Raw genomic sequence first — 20081 nt, 5'->3', positions numbered from 1 at the left:
AAGAGCTCCTCTTGTTTGTGTTTTTATTTTGAAAAGGCTGTTACATTCCATCTCTGCACAAAAATGCTTTCAGTTTCCAAACTAAAGCGCCCTACAGCGGAATTGAAACATACAGAGCTGCTCCCTGTCGAACTTCAGGCAAAAGTAAAACGAAAACTTTAGATTTCAACAAGCATTTGGTATCAACTCTCGCTTCTGAACTACATGGAGACACACCCTGAAAGCAGAATTAGGGGTATCACCGCACACACTGGAGTGTAAACAAGTGGAAATCCTCAACTTGCCCCTTAAAAAATTACAATGACTAAAATTTAGGAATACGCGAGATCGGGCACACTCGGAAAGCGTCAACTTTGCACTTTGGGAAACACGATATCTGATCTTCTTTCGAAATTGGTCCCCGAAAAATCAATTATTCAAATTAAAGTATTTCTAAATATATTTATCCGTTCAGGTAGTACCGTGATGAAGAAGGTGGTGGAACTGGAGCAGGATGAATAGGATGAATAGGCACTGTTATAGGTTGGCTGTTCCTCAGCAACCTCCGTGTGATCTACACCCAAAAAAGGGGAGAAAAAAGGTGAAGTTCAAACCCTGCAGAAAGCTTAGACACCAACAAACCACATTTTATCCTAGAAGTGCAAAATATTTTCCTGCATGTACGTGCGACTCCTGACTTCCTTTCACCATAGACAGTCACAGGACAGGGCAATATCACACCCCAGGCCTCTGCAGCGTGCTGTAACAGAAGAGAAGTTATCTTGCGATGAGCAACTGCGTTCCAGTGGACTCTGTCCTTCATTCAATGGTGCAGTGAGAATCTGAACTGGAAATGGAGGTCCAACACATCCATCCCATAGACATCGGCCAGAGTTCCACTGTAGAAGTTGGCTTCAATCACATCGTAGCGCAACTGGGGTGCCTTGTGCTCAATCTGAGGCAAATAAGGGGCTTTAAGGCTCAAAACAGAAGATGGTAAAATAAAAAAAATTAAATAATTTTTAAATAATTTAATAATTTAATAATTTTTTAAATACTTAATTTATAAAGTAAGTATTTAAAAAAAACTCAAAAAAAAACTACAGATCGCACCATAATATATTTATTAAAATTTATAAAAGAAATTTAGGCATCCCCACTTTGACACAGTAGCATCTGCTGTAATAGTTACACCTCTGATGAAGTCTCAAAAGCTTTATTTTGATACCAAGATTGCAATTACAACTCTGAATAAACAAAGAAATACTGACATATCCAATATACTATTAATTTTGGGCATGTCATTTCAAATAGAAATGACCCTTGGGGTTTCAGATGTTAATGCTATTCGATTTCTGCTGTTACTCAGCCTCTAAAAGCACTTGGCTGAGAGGACAGTGGCATCACATTATCCACTACAGGCACATGGCTTATGCAAATTTTTTAGATCAGCTTTCCCCAGATGACAAGAGACTTTTGACATGCAATGTGTTTAACACGATCAGATTAGTGTTAAATCATAATATAAATGGGACTTGCTAACGGACCTCAGGCACCAGGAAACCGCCTTTGATCCTCTCTCCTAAGGGCATGGTGAGGTTCCACACAACCAGCGTTTCCTCTGGCAGAGCCTCACGCAGCTCGTCGAAGAACCTATGAAGGTTCTCCTTGTAGTCATCAACCCAGCTGCAACTGTATCTAGAACACCCAGTGCAGACATAAACAGGAAGAACAAAAATCACTACAGTGGGAGGAATTCAATTGGGAAAACAAAACGTTGTGCTATGATTCTTCTGAACTGATAGATGCACACAAAAAACTCCATCACTCTCACTTCTGACTCATCTCACATTATCTCTTTAATGAAATCAAATCAACAGCCTTATTAATAGTTACGCAATATACTCACCTTGAAATATCCCAAACACAGGAGTTAACAAAAACCACATCTGGTTTCAAACCATGGCGGAAGTCCTCCAGGATGCTCTTCATGTAGCGAGAACAGATACGCGTCACTAAGTAAAAACGGACCAGATGGTGGGCGGACTGAAACTGTCGAACTTCCTTGTACTCTGTGCCGTTGTGCATTTGACCCAGACAGCCCCCTTCCACCAGGCAGTCCTGTTCGAAGCTCATCTCACCCTAAAGAAGAAGTGTGAGGACAACACAAACGAGGAGGTGAACAGATATAAAGCACGTCATTCAAATACACCCATTTTTTTACATTACAATTTAAATGACACCAGTGGCATGATTACAAACTTTATATTGCATAAGTTAGCTGAGGTTTTAACTGGTAGCATGCACATGGTTATACACCCTGCACGCTTTTTTGTATCAGTGTATAAAACTGGTAAATTTTAGCCCTTGCCTTGCTCCGCAGTTGTCTCAAGGAAAGATATTTCTCTTTTTGTACCAGCAGAACAAGATCCTTGTACACTGCCCGCTGAACTGAGGAAGAAATAAAATGATAGATTAGAAGTAGTCCCCATAGATTAGTACATTACATTATACAGATTCGATAGTAGTCCTTTCATTGGGCACACCTTTCCAAGTGCACTTTAATATTTAATTCATCACTTAGCAGAAAATGGGCTGGTTTTAGCATTTTAGAAATTGCTGATAAACTGAACTTGATTACTACCATCTATTTGAGCCAGAGAATGGTTTAGAAAGGGAAAAATATATACAAGACTTCTGGATAAAAATGTCTTGATGACAGCAGTTGACACTGGGGCACAGGATACATTGAATAAGGTCAGAATTTAGGGCTTAGAACATTGAGTTTTCATAGGGTTAACAACATGAAAACATGGATCCATCCTGGATTGGGTGAACAATTTAACCTGGTTGTGGCAAAACACTCATCTGGGGTAATTTTAGTGCTGCCCCATTAAATTACACATATTTGCAAATACACTGCAACATACCTGAGTGTAGTTACTGACCATGTTCATCCCTATGATCACAGTGAACAGATATGGTTACCACACTCTTGTATAATAAAGATGCCACACACAAATCTGCGTGTCTGATGCCATTATTTGAACTTGAACAAATGTCATGAAGAACTAGCCTATGTTATTTATGAAGGTAAACGGGTATCAATTCCAGCACAACCAAACTGAACCTAATGAAGTGGATGTGAACGGTACATACAGTTTATTCACAAAACAGTCAACGTTGGGCAAACAAGAACACCTTAAGTATAAATGCACAAGATAATGTAAATACCGATTCATTAATTTTGTCAGCCAGCTACTCACTGGAGTCTCCCAACACCACCATGAACTTGTTATGGAGCAGCTGGCTGGCCTGCAGGTGGCTCACACTCTTCATGATCTCCCGCTGTTAAATTACAAAGTCAAACACTGTTGCGTCTTTCTATGGGCTCAAATTGCGGTCATAAATACTTTCCACTAAAAATGCCTAAATGTGTAAACTCAAAGGTGAGGTAGTTTTTCCAGATGAGATATTGACCGGACATCAGAGTTTCTCTACCATACTTCCAAGCTTCTCGCAATAACATTAGCTTACTAATGACCAACAGTGGTTAAAAAATAAATAAAATAGCTGGCTATTTTTCTGTTGGCTTAAAATCACTTATGTAATAAACACTTACCATTTTTGAGTTTAGATGCAAACTGTACCACTAATTCCAGCCCCTTGTAAATGCTATATGTGTTGGTGTTATTTTTCAACCAGCTTAGCTAGCGTTTAGCTAGCGTTAGCCAAATTTCCTCTGAAGTGGCTCTTGCGCCACTAAGTTTTTAGTTTCAAGACCCGAAGTTGCGACAGCCTCCTCAACCACTTAGTGTTTTAAAAGTTTAAAGTTGGTGTGAATTTAAAAAAAAAAAATATTACAAATATTTCACTCCGGAGTTTCAAGCACACCCCCAAACTGCAGGTGTCGCCAATTAAATGGTGCTTTTAACGACTGTGCACTACCTTAATGGGTCGACACTAATTTTAAAATAAAAAAGAAATTACTTAATAAATTTTTAAAAAAATTAATTTAATATTAGAGAGGTATTAGATGCTTTTAAAAAAAAGATTTTTAAAAATTAACAATATGAATTGTTTTGTTTTTTTGTTTTTTTTTTAAATATACGTGCACATATGGAATTACAACCACGCCTCTTCTTGTGCCTGTTAAGCCATTTCCTACTTCAAAAACAATGCCTTTACTGTGATAACACTAGCTGGCCCAAGGTTTTATGTGAGTGAAGTTGCCCCCCCCCCCCCACCTTCTTCAAATCCAACAAAAGTGGTATCAAACGTTTGTGCTACATTTGTGCTGGTTTGTGCTGCAGAAATTTTTGTTTGTGCCGCTATTATTTTAAAGATATTAACAAAAATTTCTAGAGGTCAACCAGCCCCCCCATATTAATGGAATCAAACAAAATTGATGTCAAACGTTTGTGCTGGTTTGTGCTGCAAAAATGCTTGTTTGTGCTGCTAACATTTTAAAATTTTTAATAAAATAACGTCTTGATGCGTGCTTAATCATCCAGGTAAGTAAATCCCAAAAGGTTGATTCTGTTCATCTGGACATTTTCAGTTGGAGAAACGTTTTGTCACTCATCCAAGTGACGAAATACTGCGTTTTAACAACAACTACTGAGATTTGCTTGAAATACTATGATTTAGAAGAAATACAATGACTCCATACAAATACGATGCTTTGGCACAAATACTATGATTTGGCACAAGTACTATCATTTAGTACAAATACTATGATTGGGCAGAAGTACTATGTTTCAGTACAAATACTATGATTTGGCAGGAATACTCTGGTTTAGCAGAAATACTCTGATTTAGCAGCAGTACTATCTTTTGGTAGAAATTCCTGCTAAAAGGTACTATTTCTGCGTTTTAGCAGAAATACTGTAATTTGGCATAAATACTATAATTTGGGGTAAATACTATGATTTGGCACGTATAATATATTCAGCACATATATTATAAAATAACAGAAATATTATGATTTGGCCCCAAAACCATGATTTTGCACAAATACCATGATTTTTGCAAAAATACTATGATTTAGCAGAAATACTATGATTTAGCAGAAGTACTAAGATGTAGTAGAAGTACTTTGCTTTAGCAGAAATACTATGATTGAGGAGTAATACTTAAACATAGGAGAAATATTGATACACAGACACACATACACAGACAGTAAAGGGAACAGGAGCTGTTGAGAGTCTGGGCTTGGTATATGTAGGTCAGTTAAATTAGCTGCACCTGCTGTAGTCAGCCCTTACACACACAGACACAGAGAGAGGTGTGTTTTCTTCAGTGTATTTCTGACATTCAGGATTCCCCTCGAACAAATGGCCATAATTTCCTAACCGTAGAGACTAGAACGTTCATTCAGACATCGTTTTGTTCAGAAGAGATGGGGGAAATCTTCAGGTCTTCATAATTCAGAGATAAAATATAAATTATTAAAGATATATGACTTGTAATACACTGTAACTGAGTAGAGGCGAAGCAAAAACTGCCTTGACTTGCCCTCAAACAACCTTTGGTAACTCTAAATCTATATGGAGCATCAAAATCGTTCTTTCACCGTAAGAAACAGCAGGCTTTGGTGAACAGTCATGGAAATTTTCAGGGCTCTGTGGAAATCCATCAAAAAGATATGATGAGAGAAAAAAGTCCCTCATTTCCAGAGTTTGAAATCTGAAGAAATCTGAGCGAGGGACAAATTTCCTACCCTCAAACAAGTCTAACTCATCTCAGAACGGTAATAGGTGAGAAAATAATTCTTGAATTGTGAGCATCAGGAGTGTCTGAAGATATATCGGGACAAGCCTCATGTCTTAATTTCGCTTCGTTAAGGAGATATGACAATTTGAAAATGCCTCTCATTAGAGAAATCCAGCGATGATTTTGAATAAACTCTCCATTGACTTTCAATGGAGAGTTTTGAGACTTATTGTTGCTCTGAGGAGATTTGCAAAAAATCTGTAACTCCCACAACAATGATAGTGACATTTCCTGAAAGCCAGCAAAAATACCTACGTTTTGATGTATAATTTGTGGAAGTTGAGTGGAAATTGAGCGAGTAGCAAGAAGTTGTTTGGACATGAAGAGAAAATCTGCTGAAAAAAGCTGAAAAAGTTGAAACCCGTTTTCAAAAATACCCGTGTACGTGTGGACGGAGCCTCAGTCTCTGACTGGAAGCGCTAATTCGTCATTCGGCTTTTGTCAGACTAAAGTAACTGTTAAAACTGTTTGAAAAGCTAAGCTATACAACAAGGAGAGATTGAGAATTTCCTTTTAGTTCTCAGTTTATTTGATATTGACAAAAGTTAGTCAGTTTTGTCTGTTCTTCTGTAAAACAAACTAAGATTTATTTTTAGAATTAATATTTTGTTTCTAAGTGGAATTGACAATTTAGTCTGTTTCGTTTGTTCTATTTTGAAACTTAAACGCTTTAGCGGCTGCCTTTTGTGTAGTTTGCAATATTTGCCTTTATTTATCTGAAAAAGTCTCATGTTCCTTAAGTACATCTACCCTGTTGAACTTATTATGGGAAATAAATATTTAAATAAAAACAAGCTGCTGATTATTTCACATTTTACTTGTGGGCAACGGCACATTTAAATCTTACAAATATAGTTATTTGGCTTATATCGTGATAGATATCGTTATCGCCTGAAATGAAAAAAACATATCGTGATATGAAAAAATCTTATATCGCCCAGCTCTACTTAAAGCCAGCAAAAATACCTACGTTTTGATGTATAATTTGTGGAAGTTGAGTGGAAATTGAGTGAGTAGCAAGGAGTTGTTCAGACATGAAGAGAAAATTCAGAACAGACGAGTGTGCACTGGGAGTTAATTGCATAGCAACCATAGCAACGCATGTATTTTCTGAAAAATCACAAAGTTGCAACTGAAAACTTAAAGAGTCATTACATGAAAACGGTAACAGATATGAAAAAGCTGAATCACACAGGAATAGCCCAATCATTTGAGAACATTTTAAAGTTTGAATGGAGTTTCTAGGTCAAAGTATGAGGCAGTAGTTAAGTTTCAAAGACAAGAAAGTTTTAGCAGAATTGTGGAAGTTTCCCATTCATTTCAATGGGACAAATTAAAGGAAAAAAGTGTAATATTTTAAATAGTATAATAGCAATAAACACCAAAAGATATAGCTGGAATTAGCAGAAAGAGCAGAACAGTTTAGAGTTTGAACGGAGAAAATCGGCTGAAAACTGAGGGAGTAGTTAAGTGCCGAAAAACGCGGAGCAACTATAAGAATAAAGTTTAAAGAGAAACAGGATCTCAATAGTGTGTGTAGCGAACCCCCCCGAATGAAGGATGACACTTTACTGATGACGTTTTGAAGGTTTAATGGCAGTAAACCATCAATCTCACCGTAAGAGCTGGGGATGTATACACAGAAACAGCGTGTAAGCAAAATAATCCACACTCTTACAATCGTAAACCTTATAACATGAAGTTCGTTTCAACGTAACATTTAACAAATGTAGCGACTGTCACAAAAACATCTAAACGTCTCCTTATTTACATCATAACCATACCTTGTGCCTCTATCAAGGGGGCTGCTAATGACAAAAGAAATCACCATAGGCTCCGTTAAGCCATCACTTTTCTAAACTCCCGCGACTGCTGCTGAAAACTGCGCCAAAAACTGTTTTACAGGAAATCGTCCCATCAAAATAAAAGCTTCTACACACGGACAGGAAGTTGGTAGTAGAAAACAGGAATGAGTGCCAAAATAAGGTGCAAAGAAAGGCATTCAGGGTTATTTACACTCCCACCAAAATTACGAATAATTGGTTTACATAAGAACCAAAATGAATAATTTTCCCAAACAAAATAACCCATGTAGGAGTTACCTTAGGAACTTTCTAACAACAATACAAGTTTTTGTACTGGACGCTCAACAACTGATAGTTTAGTAGAGCGTTGACCTTTATTATTGAGTCTCTTTTCTCCAAGTGAGATCTTTACCCTTCGCACAAGTCCATCTTTTCCACTGACAGTCTCTACAACTCTTGCAAGTCTCCATTCCCCTCTGGGTGCCAGTTCATCCATTTCCAACACAACATCACCTACTTTTAGATTCCTCTTTGGTGAGTGCCACTTTTGCCTTGAAATGATGTTGTGAATGTATTCTCATCTCCAGCGGCTCCAGAACTGCTCTGCAAGGAACTGCAAGCGGCGCCACCTCTTCTTGCTGTACAGGTCCTCATTTGAAAAGGCACCAGGTGGGGGCAACGGTGCATTGGATTTCATGTGCAGCAGATGATTGGGCGTGAGCGGTTCCAGGCTGTTGGGGTTATTCAAGTTATCTATAGTCAAGGGTCTGCTATTGACTATAGCCATGGCTTCGTAGAATAACGTCCGTAATGAAGCATCATTGAGTCTGTCGTGAGCCAGTGACAGAGTGGTATTCAGCACACTTCTGACAGTCTTTATCTGACGTTCCCACACTCCCCCTGCATGACTAGCATGGGGTGCGTTCATCACAAAGTCACATTGTTTTTCAGTCAAGTATGTATTTAGTCTCTGAGTGTCTAGCTCATTTAAAGCTGCTTTAAACTCATTCTGAGCACCAACAAAGTTCGTTCCCTGGTCACATTGGATGTGTCGAACTGCACCTCTGATTGAAATGAAACATCTTAATGCATTAATAAATGCATCAGTAGACAAGTCCTCTAAGAACTCAATGTGAATGGCACGAGAACAAAAGCAAGTAAGTAGGAGTCCATACCGTTTGTGTTGTTTTCTTCCCTCAGTTGTCACAAATGGACCAAAACAGTCCATGCCACAGTGTGTGAAGGGAGGAGAGGGCTCTAAGCGATGTGGAGGTAGGTCACTCATCCTCTGACCCTCTGGAGCTTTGCGGAGTCTGCGGCAGATCACACATTGTCGGATGAATGAGGCAACTGTTTTACTCATTCCAGGAATCCAGTAGCCACTGGATCTGATTTCATTTATGGTGAATCCCTTTCCTTGGTGTTTTACTTTGTCATGACAGTGAGATATTATGAGTTTGGCTGTACAATGTTCTTTTGGGATCACGATCGGGTGTTTGAAGGTGTCACTCGTTGCATGCTGGAGTCTCCCTCCCACCTTGAGGAGACCATCTGTATCCATGAAAATGTCCAGTTTAAACAGTTTGTTATGATGTGGGAGCTGTTCTCCTTTCTTCAGCTGTTTTATTTCCTGTTCATACGCTTGACTTTGTACACGTCGAATGATCACAAGTTCAGCATTTTTCTGCTCACTCACTGTAGCTGATGCATTTGACTTGATGTGTCTAGCCCTTCTTATGAGACGTGCTACAGCTTTAATTGCTTTGGACCAGGAGGAGAACTTACTTAGACATTCAGCAAGACTTACAGTGTCTGTGACTTTAGTTAACATTGTCTGTACTTTTCTGACTTCTGGATCTCCTATGGTCAGATCCAGCTCAACAGGTTGTGCTGTGGGCAGTTCATTTTTCCACAAAAAGGAGGGGCCAGTGAACCAGATAGACTTATTTAACTCATTGACAGTTACACCTCTCGAAGCACCGTCAGCTGGATTCAGTTCTGATGGCACGTAAAACCACTGCTGAGGGCTTGTACTTTCCCTGATCCTCTGAACCCTGTTAGCTACAAAGGTGTGGAAACGACGTGCATCATTGTTTATGTAGCCCAGCACCACCTTTGAATCAGTCCAGAAGTACTCCTTTGCACCATAACACAGTTCTTCCCGTAACATGTTGCTGACTGAGACTGAAACTACAGCTGCTGTTAGTTCAAGTCTGGGGATTGTGGTCAGTTTAGTTGGAGAAACTCGAGCCTTTGCTATTACCAGAGAGCAGTGAACTTCACCTTTAGCGTTCTTTGCCCTCAGATAGCTACATTGTCCATAACCACTTGAGCTTGCATCTGAAAAGTGGTGCAACTCTATTTCTTTAGTTTCACCAAAGTTAGCAGGCAGGTAACAGCGAGGTATGTTTAGCTTGTCTAGATTTACAAAGTCACTTTGCCAACTCACCCACCTTGGCTTGAGTGCATTAGGTATGGGGTCGTCCCACCCGACACCATGCTGACACATTTCTTGCAAGATTTTCTTTCCATTCAGCACATATGGCGCTAAAAATCCAAGTGGGTCGTAGATTGACGCGACAGTGGATAGAATACCTCTGCGTGTGGCTGGCTGGACTTTCAGTGTGTTGTCAAATTTGAAACAGTCCTTTTCAATGCTCCACTGGATGCCTAGTGCTCTTTCTTGTGGCATGTCTTTGAATGTCAAGTCTCTTATGTTAATATTTACAGCACACTCTGATGCAGGTATACTTTGCAAAACAGTGTGATTGTTAGAAACAAACTTGTGGAGACGCAGGTTACCTTTGCGGCAGATTTCTCTGGCTTCTTGTGCCAACTGCATTGCTTCTTTCACTGTGTTTGTGCTCGTAACTCCATCGTCGACATAAAAGTCTTTCTCAATGAACTGTGAACCTGCTGGGTGCGAGTGGCAGTGCTCTTTGGCTAAGTACTTCAGTCCATAATTTGCACAGCCTGGAGATGATGACGCACCAAAAAGGTGTACCTTCATTCTGTATGTTTGAGGTTGTGTGCTTGTATCACCGTTTTTCCACCAGAGGAAACGTAGATAGTCCCGGTCCCTCTCACTGACGTGGAACTGGTGGAACATCTTTTCTATATCGCACATTAAGGCAATAGGATGTTGCCGGAATCTCAAGAGAATGCCAGTCAGATTGTTTATTAAGTCTGGCCCTTGGAGGAGATGATCATTGAGACTTGTTCCATTGTGTTTGGCTGAACAGTCAAATACGACACGCAGTTTTGTGGGCTTTTTGGGGTGGTAAATCCCATGATGGGGGATGTACCATTGTTCACCTTGTGTTCCTTCGTTGTGTACTTCTTCCACGTCTCCTCTTTCAATTATGTCATTCATGTATGCAACATAATCATTTTTGTAGTTCTCATCCTTGTTCAACCTTCTCCTTAAGTGTTCCAGTCTGATCTCTGCAAGCCTTTTGTTGTCTGGTAAGTTTGGCCTTTGCTTGAATGGAAGAGGCATCTCACAGTATCCTTGTTCATTTTTCTTTATCCCTTCCTTAAGTTTTTCCAGAAAAACGACATCCTCTTGTGAGACCGTTTTGTCACATGCCTTTGTGTCCTTGAAATCTGATTCAAGAACATTGATCATGTCCATTGGTGTTACAGCAGGCATTTCCTTTACCATGACCCTATGGCACAGACTTGTTTCAGTTTCATTTGACTCTGATGAGCCACCAACAATGCTCCACCCTAGGTCTGTCTGTATGGCAAATGGCTCATTGTCTTTTCCGAGTAGAACCTGTTTTGGAGCTAGAGTTCTGGGACAGTTAAATCCAATGAGTAGTCCAACATCACAACTCAGGAGAGGGGGTATCTGATCAGCGATCTCTGACAGATGGGGCCATTGCCTTGCAGTTTCATTTGTGGGTATGTTGTCATAGTTAAATGGGATGTAGTCCTTTGTGTAGGAGGGTGGAAGGTCGATGTGAACATCTGAATTATAACCTCTCACACGTAACCCTGCTACTCTCTGGCTTTTGACTGTCATGTGAACTCCCAGCATCGTGGTTAGTTTTAGCTTAACTGGATGGGATGCTGCTTGTAACTGGTTAGTTACCTCCTCACTGACAAATGTGTTGTCACTTTGTGTGTCTAATAAAGCGTACACAAGCTGCTCTTTAGATGGACTCTGAGTAGTGGAAACCCACACAGGAACAATCATGGAGGTACTACCTGATTGACCCACCTTAGTAACATTCAGAGCTGTGGCTGCCATGGTGTCATTTTCTGTGGTTGAAGCGACGTTTGTAGAGCTCTGAGGCCTTTCATTTGCCATGTGACTCTCATTGTGTAAACAGGTGGGGTGTCGTCCTTTGCAAGTGTCACATTTGTGGCGATGACGACAGTCTCTGGCATTGTGGCCCACCTTTAAGCACCCGTAGCACAGTTTATTTTCCTTCACAAATGTCCGTTTGTGGTCTAGTGACTTCTCTGAGAAGCTTGGGCACTTTGACAACTGATGACTTTCATCTTATGAAAGTCATCAGTTGCATCTTTGGTAGTTTTCTGCCAGTAAGCTGGAGTTCCTCTGAGTGGCTGCATAAATCTGATTGCATCTTTATTTCTTACCAGCTTCTCTACTTCTGTCTTACTTTGTAACATTCCTGATGTGATTTTGCGTCCATCTTTCGTCATAGTTTTACCTTTCCTTAGCTGTATTGTCATGCTGGAATTAGCCAAATGTATTTCAGTGACAAACTGTGAGAAAAACAGGTAATTTGTGTCTTTAGCAAATCTTGCATCAATGTTGAAAAGCCTTGACTTGAAGTAAGCACTCGGTGTGAGTTTAAGAAGTCTCTTTTCATCCAGTGTATTCTGACCAGTAGGAAACTGCACAGGAAATGCCATGGCTTCCAAATGAGGAGTTCTGAAGAAGCTAACAGGATTGTTTCTTTCTGCAGGAGCCACACAATATGTGTTATCAGTGAAACAGAGAATCTCTTCTGAAATGTCAACAGGCTGCAGACAACTTTCTAGAGCAAAACCTCCATTGTTCAAATCACTTTCTGGTTCCTCTGGATTGATTTCCTCTGGTTGTTCATCACAGGATTGCATATTAATAGCTTGTTCACTTTCAGACTCACTTTCGCACAAAAGGGCATCTTTTTCATAGTTGTCAATTTCCATTAGATCTGCTTCATCATAATCATCACTTCCCATGCTGGCTTCATCACTGCTGTCATCATCAGGTAACGTTGGATCACAAAGCAATGCTTTGTCCTGATGATATGAGGTTTTGTGCATTTGAAGGAGCTAAATGGAAAAATGAGAAAATAAAGTAAGTTTCAAAATTTCTTCAAAATTGATTTCTCACTAGTTAAAAACAGCAAAAAACTATACTGTTGAATTATTATCAGTAGTTTGTGAAAACATTGTATTGCAGTTTAAATCAATTGATTATCTTACCAGTGACTGCAGTAATGCTGACTCCACTGCTTCTGACGTTCTCAAACACAGAGTAGAGAGTGAATGTGTATTGAGTTCCAGCAGTGAGAGATGAGAGTGTTTGATTCAATGGTCCATTTCCAGCTGGTGCACTGATGCTTGTCTCTGTACCATTAAACTGGAGAACAAAGCTGACATTGTTGTTGACTTTATTCCACTGCAGAGTGATGCTGGTTTCATTTTGTCCTGATGATATGAGGTTTTGTGCATTTGAAGGAGCTAAATGGAAAAATGAGAAAATAAAGTAAGTTTCAAAAATTCTTCAAAATTGATTTCTCACTAGTTAAAAACAGCAAAAACAGACTCTGGCTAAGGCAATCTACACCACACCAGGGCCTGAGTTGCCGGCTGGGGTCAACTACACCACACCAGGGCCTGTGGCTCTGGCTGAGGCCACCTACACCACACCAGGGCCTGTGGCTCTTGCTCAGGCCACCAGGGTCTGTGACTCTAGCTAAGGCAATCTACACCACACCAGGGCCTGAGTTGCTATTGAGGCCACTTACACCACACCAGGGCCTGTGGCTCTGGCTGAGGCCATCTACACGACACCAGGGCCTTAGTTGCTATTGAGGCCACTTACACCAGACCACGGCCTGTGGCTCTGGCTGAGGCCACTTACACCAGACCTCGGCCTTTGGCTCTTGCTCAGGCCAATTACACCACACCAGGGCCTGTGGCTCTTGCTCAGGCCACTTACACCACACCAGGGCCTGTGACTCTGGCTAAGGCAATCTACACCACACCCGGGCCTTAGTTGCCGGCTGGGGCCACCTACACCACAGCAGGGCCCGTGGCTCTGGCCGAGGCCATCTAGACCACACCAGGGCCTTAGTTGCTGGTGAGGCCACTTACACCACACCAGGGCCTGTGGCTCTTGCTCAGATCACCAGGGTCTGTGACTCTGGCTAAGGCCATCTACACGACACCAGGGCCTGAGTTGCCTGCTGTGGCCACCTACACCACACCAAGGCCTGTGGCTCTGGCTGAGGCCATCTAGACCACACCAGGGCCTTAGTTGCTGGTGAGGCCACTTACACCACACCAGGGCCTGTGGCTCTTGCTCAGGTCACCAGGGTCTGTGACTCTGGCTAAGGCCATCTACACCACACCAGGGCCTGAGTTGCCTGCTGTGGCCACCTACACCACACCAAGGCCTGTGGCTCTGGCTGAGGCCATCTACACGACACCAGGGCCTTAGTTGCTATTGAGGCCACTTACACCAGACCACGGCCTGTGGCTCTGGCTGAGGCCACTTACACCAGACCACGGCCTTTGGCTCTTGCTCAGGCCAATTACACCACACCAGGGCCTGTGGCTCTTGCTCAGGCCACTTACACCACACCAGGGCCTGTGACTCTGGCTAAGGCAATCTACACCACACCCGGGCCTTAGTTGCCGGCTGGGGCCACCTACACCACAGCAGGGCCTGTGGCTCTGGCCGAGGCCATCTAGACCACACCAGGGCCTTAGTTGCTGGTGAGGCCACTTACACCACACCAGGGCCTGTGGCTCTTGCTCAGGTCACCAGGGTCTGTGACTCTGGCTAAGGCCATCTACACCACACCAGGGCCTGAGTTGCCTGCTGTGGCCACCTACACCACACCAAGGCCTGTGGCTCTGGCTGAGGCCATCTACACGACACCAGGGCCTTAGTTGCTATTGAGGCCACTTACACCAGACCACGGCCTGTGGCTCTGGCTGAGGCCACTTACACCAGACCACGGCCTTTGGCTCTTGCTCAGGCCAATTACACCACACCAGGGCCTGTGGCTCTTGCTCAGGCCACTTACACCACACCAGGGCCTGTGACTCTGGCTAAGGCAATCTACACCACACCCGGGCCTTAGTTGCCGGCTGGGGCCACCTACACCACAGCAGGGCCTGTGGCTCTGGCCGAGGCCATCTAGACCACACCAGGGCCTTAGTTGCTGGTGAGGCCATGTACACCACACCAGGGCCTGTGGCTCTTGCTCAGGTCACCAGGGTCTGTGACTCTGGCTAAGGCCATCTACACGACACCAGGGCCTGAGTTGCCTGCTGTGGCCACCTACACCACACCAAGGCCTGTGGCTCTGGCTGAGGCCATCTACACCACACCAGGGCCTTAGTTGCTAATGAGGCCACTTACACCACACCAGGGGCTGTGGCTCTGGGTGAGGCCACTTACACCACACCAGGGCCTGTGCTTCTGGCCGAGGCCATCTTCACCAAACCAGGCCCTGTGCTGCTAGCTGAGGCCATGTACAACATATCAGGCCCTGTGCTGGTTCCTGAAGCAATCTTCAACAATCCAGGGCCTGTGCTGCTGGATAAATGCTAAACTGAGTCTTTGGGTTAGGGTATTATGCAAGCATGCAGGTAGGGTTATAGGATTGTGTTCGTAACTTCAGGTACTTGCCACTTAATCACTTGAATCCATAAATTGAGACATTGTGCTGGGGTCAGCAGCTTAGAGCCATGCCACCCTGAGCACGCCTGACCTCGGAAGCTAAGCAGGGCTGGGCTTGGTTAGTACTTGGATGGGAGACTTCCTGGGAATACCTGGTGCTGTAAGCCTTTTATTTTCATGTCATTGAACTGCTTTTGAACCAGATAAGGGGTGTATTAAAAGACCCAAAGCAGCTGCCCATTAATGAGGGCACAATAACGACATTGCGTTTCGCTTTTTACCAATGTCTTGTGCTGCTGGCTGAGGCCACCTACACCACACCAGGGGCTGTGACTCTGGCTAACGCAATCCACGCCACACCAGGGCCTGAGTTGCCGGCTGGGGCCACTTACACCACACCAGGGCCTGTGGATTTGGCTGAGGCCACGTACACCACACCAGGGCCTGTGGCTGCTGGCTGAGGCCACCTACACCACACCAGGGCCTGTGGCTGCTTGCTGAGGCCACTTACACCACACCAGGTTCTTAGTTGCTATTCAGGCCACTTACACCACACCAGGGCCTCTGGCACTGGCTGAGGCCACTTACACCACACCAGGGCCTGAGTTGCCGGCTGAGGCCACTTAGACCACACCAGGGTCTGTGGCACTGGCTGAGGCCACTTACACCACACCAGGGCCTGTGGCTCTTGCTCAGGCCAACTACACCACACCAGGGCCTGTGTGTGCTGGCTGAGGCCACCTACACCACACCAGGGCCTGTGGGTGCTGGCTGAGGCCACTTACACCACACCAGGGCTTGTGGCTGCTGGCTGAGGCCACTTACACCACACCAGGGCCTGTGGCTCTTGCTCAGGCCACTTACACCACACCAGGGTCTGTGCCTCTGGCTCAGGCCACTTACACCACAACAGGGCCTGAGTTGCCGGCTGAGGCCACCTACACCACACCAGGGCCTGTGGCTGCTGGCTGAGGCCACTTACACCACACCAGGGTCTGTGGCTGCTGGCTGAGGCCACCTACACCACACCAGGGCCTGTGGCTCTGGCTTAGGCCATCTACACCACACCAGGGCCTGTGGCTCTGGCTGAGGCCACTTACACCACACCAGGGCCTGTGGCTCTTGCTCAGGCCACCTACACCACACCAGGGCCTGTGGCACTGGCTGAGGCCACTTACACCACACCAGGGCCTGTGGCTGGTGGCTGAGGCCACTTACACCACACCAGGGCCTGTGGCTGCTGGCTGAGGCCACCTACACCACACCAGGGCCTGTGGCACTGGCTGAGGCCACTTACACCACACCAGGGCCTGTGGCTGCTGGCTGAGGCCCCTTACACCACACCAGTGCCTTAGTTGCTATTGAGGCCACTTACACCACACCAGAGCCTGTGGATCTTGCTCAGGCCACTTATACCACACCAGGGCCTTTGACTCTGGCTAAGGCAATCTACACCACACCCGGGCCTGAGTTGCCGGCTGGGGCCACCTACACCACACCAGGGCCTGTGGCTCTTGCTGAGGCCACGTACACCACACCAGGGCCCGTGGCTCTGGCTGAGGCCACTTACATCACACCAGGCCCTGTGCTGGTTCCTGAGGCCATCTTCAAAAATCCATGGCCTGTGCTGCTGGATAAATGCTAAACTGAGTCTTTGGGTTAGGGTCTTAGGCAGGCATACAGGTAGGGCTATAGGATTGCGTTCGTAACTTCAGGTACTTGCCACCTAATCACTTGAGTCCATAAATTGAGACATTGTGCTGGGGCCAGCAGCTTACGGCCATACCACCCTGAGCACGCCTGACCTCGTCTGATCTCGGAAGCTAAGCAGGGCTGGGCTTCGTTAGTACTTGGATGGGAGACTCCCTGGGACTACCTGGTGCTGTAAGCCTTTTATTTTCATGTCATTGAAGTGCTTTTGAACCAGAGAAGGGGGGTATTAAAAAACCCAAAGCAGCTGCCCATTAATGAGGGCACAGTAACGACATTGCTTTTCGCTCTTTACCAATGTCTTGTGCTGCTGGCTGAGGCCACCTACACCACGGCCTGTGGCTGGTGGCTGAGGCCACTAACACCACAACAGGGCCTGAGTTGCCGGCTGAGGCCACCTACACCACACCAGGGCCTGTGGCTGCTGGCTGAGGCCACTTACACCACACCAGGGCCTGTGGCTGCTGGCTGAGGCCACCTACACCACACCAGGGCCTGTGGCTCTGGCTTAGGCCATCTACACCACACCAGGGCCTTAGTTGCTATTGAGGCCATCTACACCACACCAGGGCCTGTGGCTCTGGCTGAGGCCACCTACACCACACCAGGGCCTGTGGCTCTGGCTTAGGCCATCTACACCACACCAGGGCCTTAGTTGCTATTGAGGCCATCTACACCACACCAGGGCCTGTGGCTCTGGCTGAGGCCACTTACACCACACCAGGGTCTGTGGCTCTGGCTGAGGCCACTTACACCACAACAGGGCCTGAGTTGCCGGCTGAGGCCACTTAGACCACACCAGGGCCTGTGGCTGCTGGCTGAGGCCACTTACACCACACCAGGGCCTGTGGCTGCTGGCTGAGGCCACCTACACCGCACCAGGGCCTTAGTTGCTATTGATGCCACTTACACCACACCAGGGCCTGGGGCTCTTGCTCAGGCCACCTACACCACACCAGGGCCTGTGGCACTGGCTGAGGGCACTTACACCACAACAGGGCCTGAGTTGCCGGCTGAGGCCACTTACACCACACCAGGGCCTGTGGCTGCTGGCTGAGGCCACTTACACCACACCAGGGCCTGTGGCTGCTGGCTGAGGCCACCTACACCACACCAGGGCCTGTGGCTCTTGCTCAGGCCACTCACATCACACCAGGCCCTGTGCTTCTGGCCGAGGCCATCTTCACCAAACCAGGCCCTGTGCTGCTAGCTGTGGCCATGTACAACATACCAGGCCCTGTGCTGGTTCCTGAGGCCATCTTCAACAATCCAGGCCCTGTGCTGTTGGATAAATGCTAAACTGAGCCTTTGGGTTAGGGTATTATGCAAACATGCACGTAGGGTTATAGGATTGTCTTCGGAACTTCAGGTACTTGCCACCAAATCACTTGAATCCATAAATTGAGACGTTGTGCTTGGGCCAGCAGCTTACGGCCATACCACCCTGAGCACGCCTGACCTAGTCGGATCTCGGAAGCTAAGCAGGGCTGGGCTTCGTTAGTACTTGGATGGGAGACTGCCTGGGAATACCTGGTGCTGTAAGCCTTTGATTTTCATGTCATTGAACTGCTTTTGATCCAGAGAAGGGGTGTATTAAAAGACCCAAAGCAGCTCCCCATTAATGAGGGCACATTAACGACATTGCTTTTGGCTCTTTTCCAATGTCTTGTGCTGCTAGCTGATGCCACCTACACCACACCAGGGCCTGTGATTCTGGCTAAGGTAATGTACAACACACACGGGCCTGAGTTGCCGGCTGAGGCCACTTAGACCACACCAGGGTCTGTGGCACTGGCTGAGGCCACTTACACCACACCAGGGCCTGTGGCTGCTGGCTGAGGCCACTTACACCACACCAGGGCCTTAGTTGCTATTGAGGCCACTTACACCACACCAGGGTCTTTGGCTCTTGCTCAGGCCACTTACACCACACTAGGGTCTGTGCCTCTGGCTGAGGCCACTTACACCACAACAGGGCCTTAGTTGCCGGCTGAGGCCACCTACACCACACCAGGGCCTGTGGCTGCTGGCTGAGGCCACCTACACCACACCAGGGTCTGTGACTGCTGGATGAGGCCACTTACACCACACCAGGGCCTTAGTTGCTATTGAGGCCACTTACACCACACCAGGGCCTTAGTTGCTATTGAGGCCACTTACACCACACCAGGGCCTGTTGCTCTGGCTGAGGCCACTTACACCACACCAGGGCCTGTGGCTCTTGCTCAGGCCACTTACACCACACCAGGGCCTGTGGCTCTTGCTCAGGCCACTCACATCACACAAGGCCCTGTGCTTCTGGCCGAGGCCATCTTCACCACACCAGGCCCTGTGCTGTTAGCTGTGGCCATGTACAACACACCAGGCCCTGTGCTGGTTCCTGAGGCCATCTTCAACAATCCAGGCCCTGTGCTGTTGGATAAATGCTAAACTGAGCCTTTGGGTTAGGGTATTATGCAAACATGCAGGTAGGGTTATAGGATTGTCTTAGTAACTTCACGTACTTGCCACCTAATCACTTGAATCCATAAATTGGGGGGGGGGGGGGGGGGAAATTAACCAAAACAATGTTGTAAATCAAAGGGCTACAACTGATATGTGAGACAGATAAAGTCATGCAGAAATATATTGCTAAACCATTGCTGGTTGTATAATATTTTATATCATGTTTATTTTCAGTTTCAGTTAAGGTTTAGAAAATAAAATTTAGTTGAGTTCACGATAAATATCAGTGATGAGTATTTGGTAACTTTAACTTTAATTGTTACATTCCTTTATCATTAGCATTAGCTTTATTTACTATAGCCCACGGTTGTTTTATATATATATATATATATATATATATATATATATATATATATATATATATATATATATATATATATATATATATATATATATACACACATTTAAATCCCGTACTGTATGATGTGTAT

General features: G+C 45.1%; 1 protein-coding gene and 3 pseudogenes across 3 annotated transcripts; 3 read left to right on the top strand and 1 right to left on the bottom strand.

Moving 5' to 3' along the window:
* Window positions 1–9: 9 nt before the first annotated feature.
* Window positions 10–3906, bottom strand: LOC143416122 (PC-esterase domain-containing protein 1A-like). 3 transcript variants are annotated; one of them, XM_076881520.1, is made up of 7 exons: window positions 3602–3906; window positions 3246–3327; window positions 2351–2430; window positions 1889–2121; window positions 1527–1677; window positions 664–739; window positions 10–553 (listed from the first exon to the last, which is right to left on the bottom strand). In XM_076881520.1, exons 1-7 carry the CDS (start codon window positions 3602–3604, stop codon window positions 417–419), a joined length of 762 nt encoding a protein of 253 aa, XP_076737635.1. In that variant the 5' UTR covers window positions 3605–3906; the 3' UTR covers window positions 10–416. The 3 variants fall into 3 exon arrangements, with proteins under 3 accessions (XP_076737635.1, XP_076737636.1, XP_076737638.1); XM_076881521.1 differs by having other exon boundaries at window positions 688–739; XM_076881523.1 differs by lacking the exons at window positions 10–553; window positions 664–739 and adding an exon at window positions 787–934 and having other exon boundaries at window positions 3602–3904.
* Window positions 3907–15493: 11587 nt separating this feature from the next.
* On the top strand, window positions 15494–15602 carry LOC143416128 (5S ribosomal RNA; annotated as a pseudogene).
* A 1605-nt stretch (window positions 15603–17207) lies between these two features.
* On the top strand, window positions 17208–17326 carry LOC143416125 (5S ribosomal RNA; annotated as a pseudogene).
* A 1245-nt stretch (window positions 17327–18571) lies between these two features.
* LOC143416127 (5S ribosomal RNA) lies at window positions 18572–18690 on the top strand (annotated as a pseudogene).
* The last annotated feature ends 1391 nt before the right edge of the window (window positions 18691–20081 follow it).

Source organism: Maylandia zebra, unplaced genomic scaffold (genome assembly GCF_041146795.1).
Source record: "Maylandia zebra isolate NMK-2024a unplaced genomic scaffold, Mzebra_GT3a scaffold12, whole genome shotgun sequence".
Lineage (NCBI taxonomy): Eukaryota > Metazoa > Chordata > Actinopteri > Cichliformes > Cichlidae > Maylandia > Maylandia zebra.
This window is presented reverse-complemented; position numbering and strand designations above follow the sequence as displayed.

What these genes read in the sequence shown, in the direction of transcription:
- LOC143416122 (XM_076881520.1), bottom strand. An exon ending in GGTGGTGTTGGGAGACTCCA is followed by an intron (nt 2,431 to 3,245) that starts GTGAGTAGCTGG and finishes TTTCTTCCTCAG; the next exon opens with TTCAGCGGGCAGTGTACAAG. An exon ending in GCGGTTTCCTGGTGCCTGAG is followed by an intron (nt 740 to 1,526) that starts GTCCGTTAGCAA and finishes CTTCTGTTACAG; the next exon opens with CACGCTGCAGAGGCCTGGGG.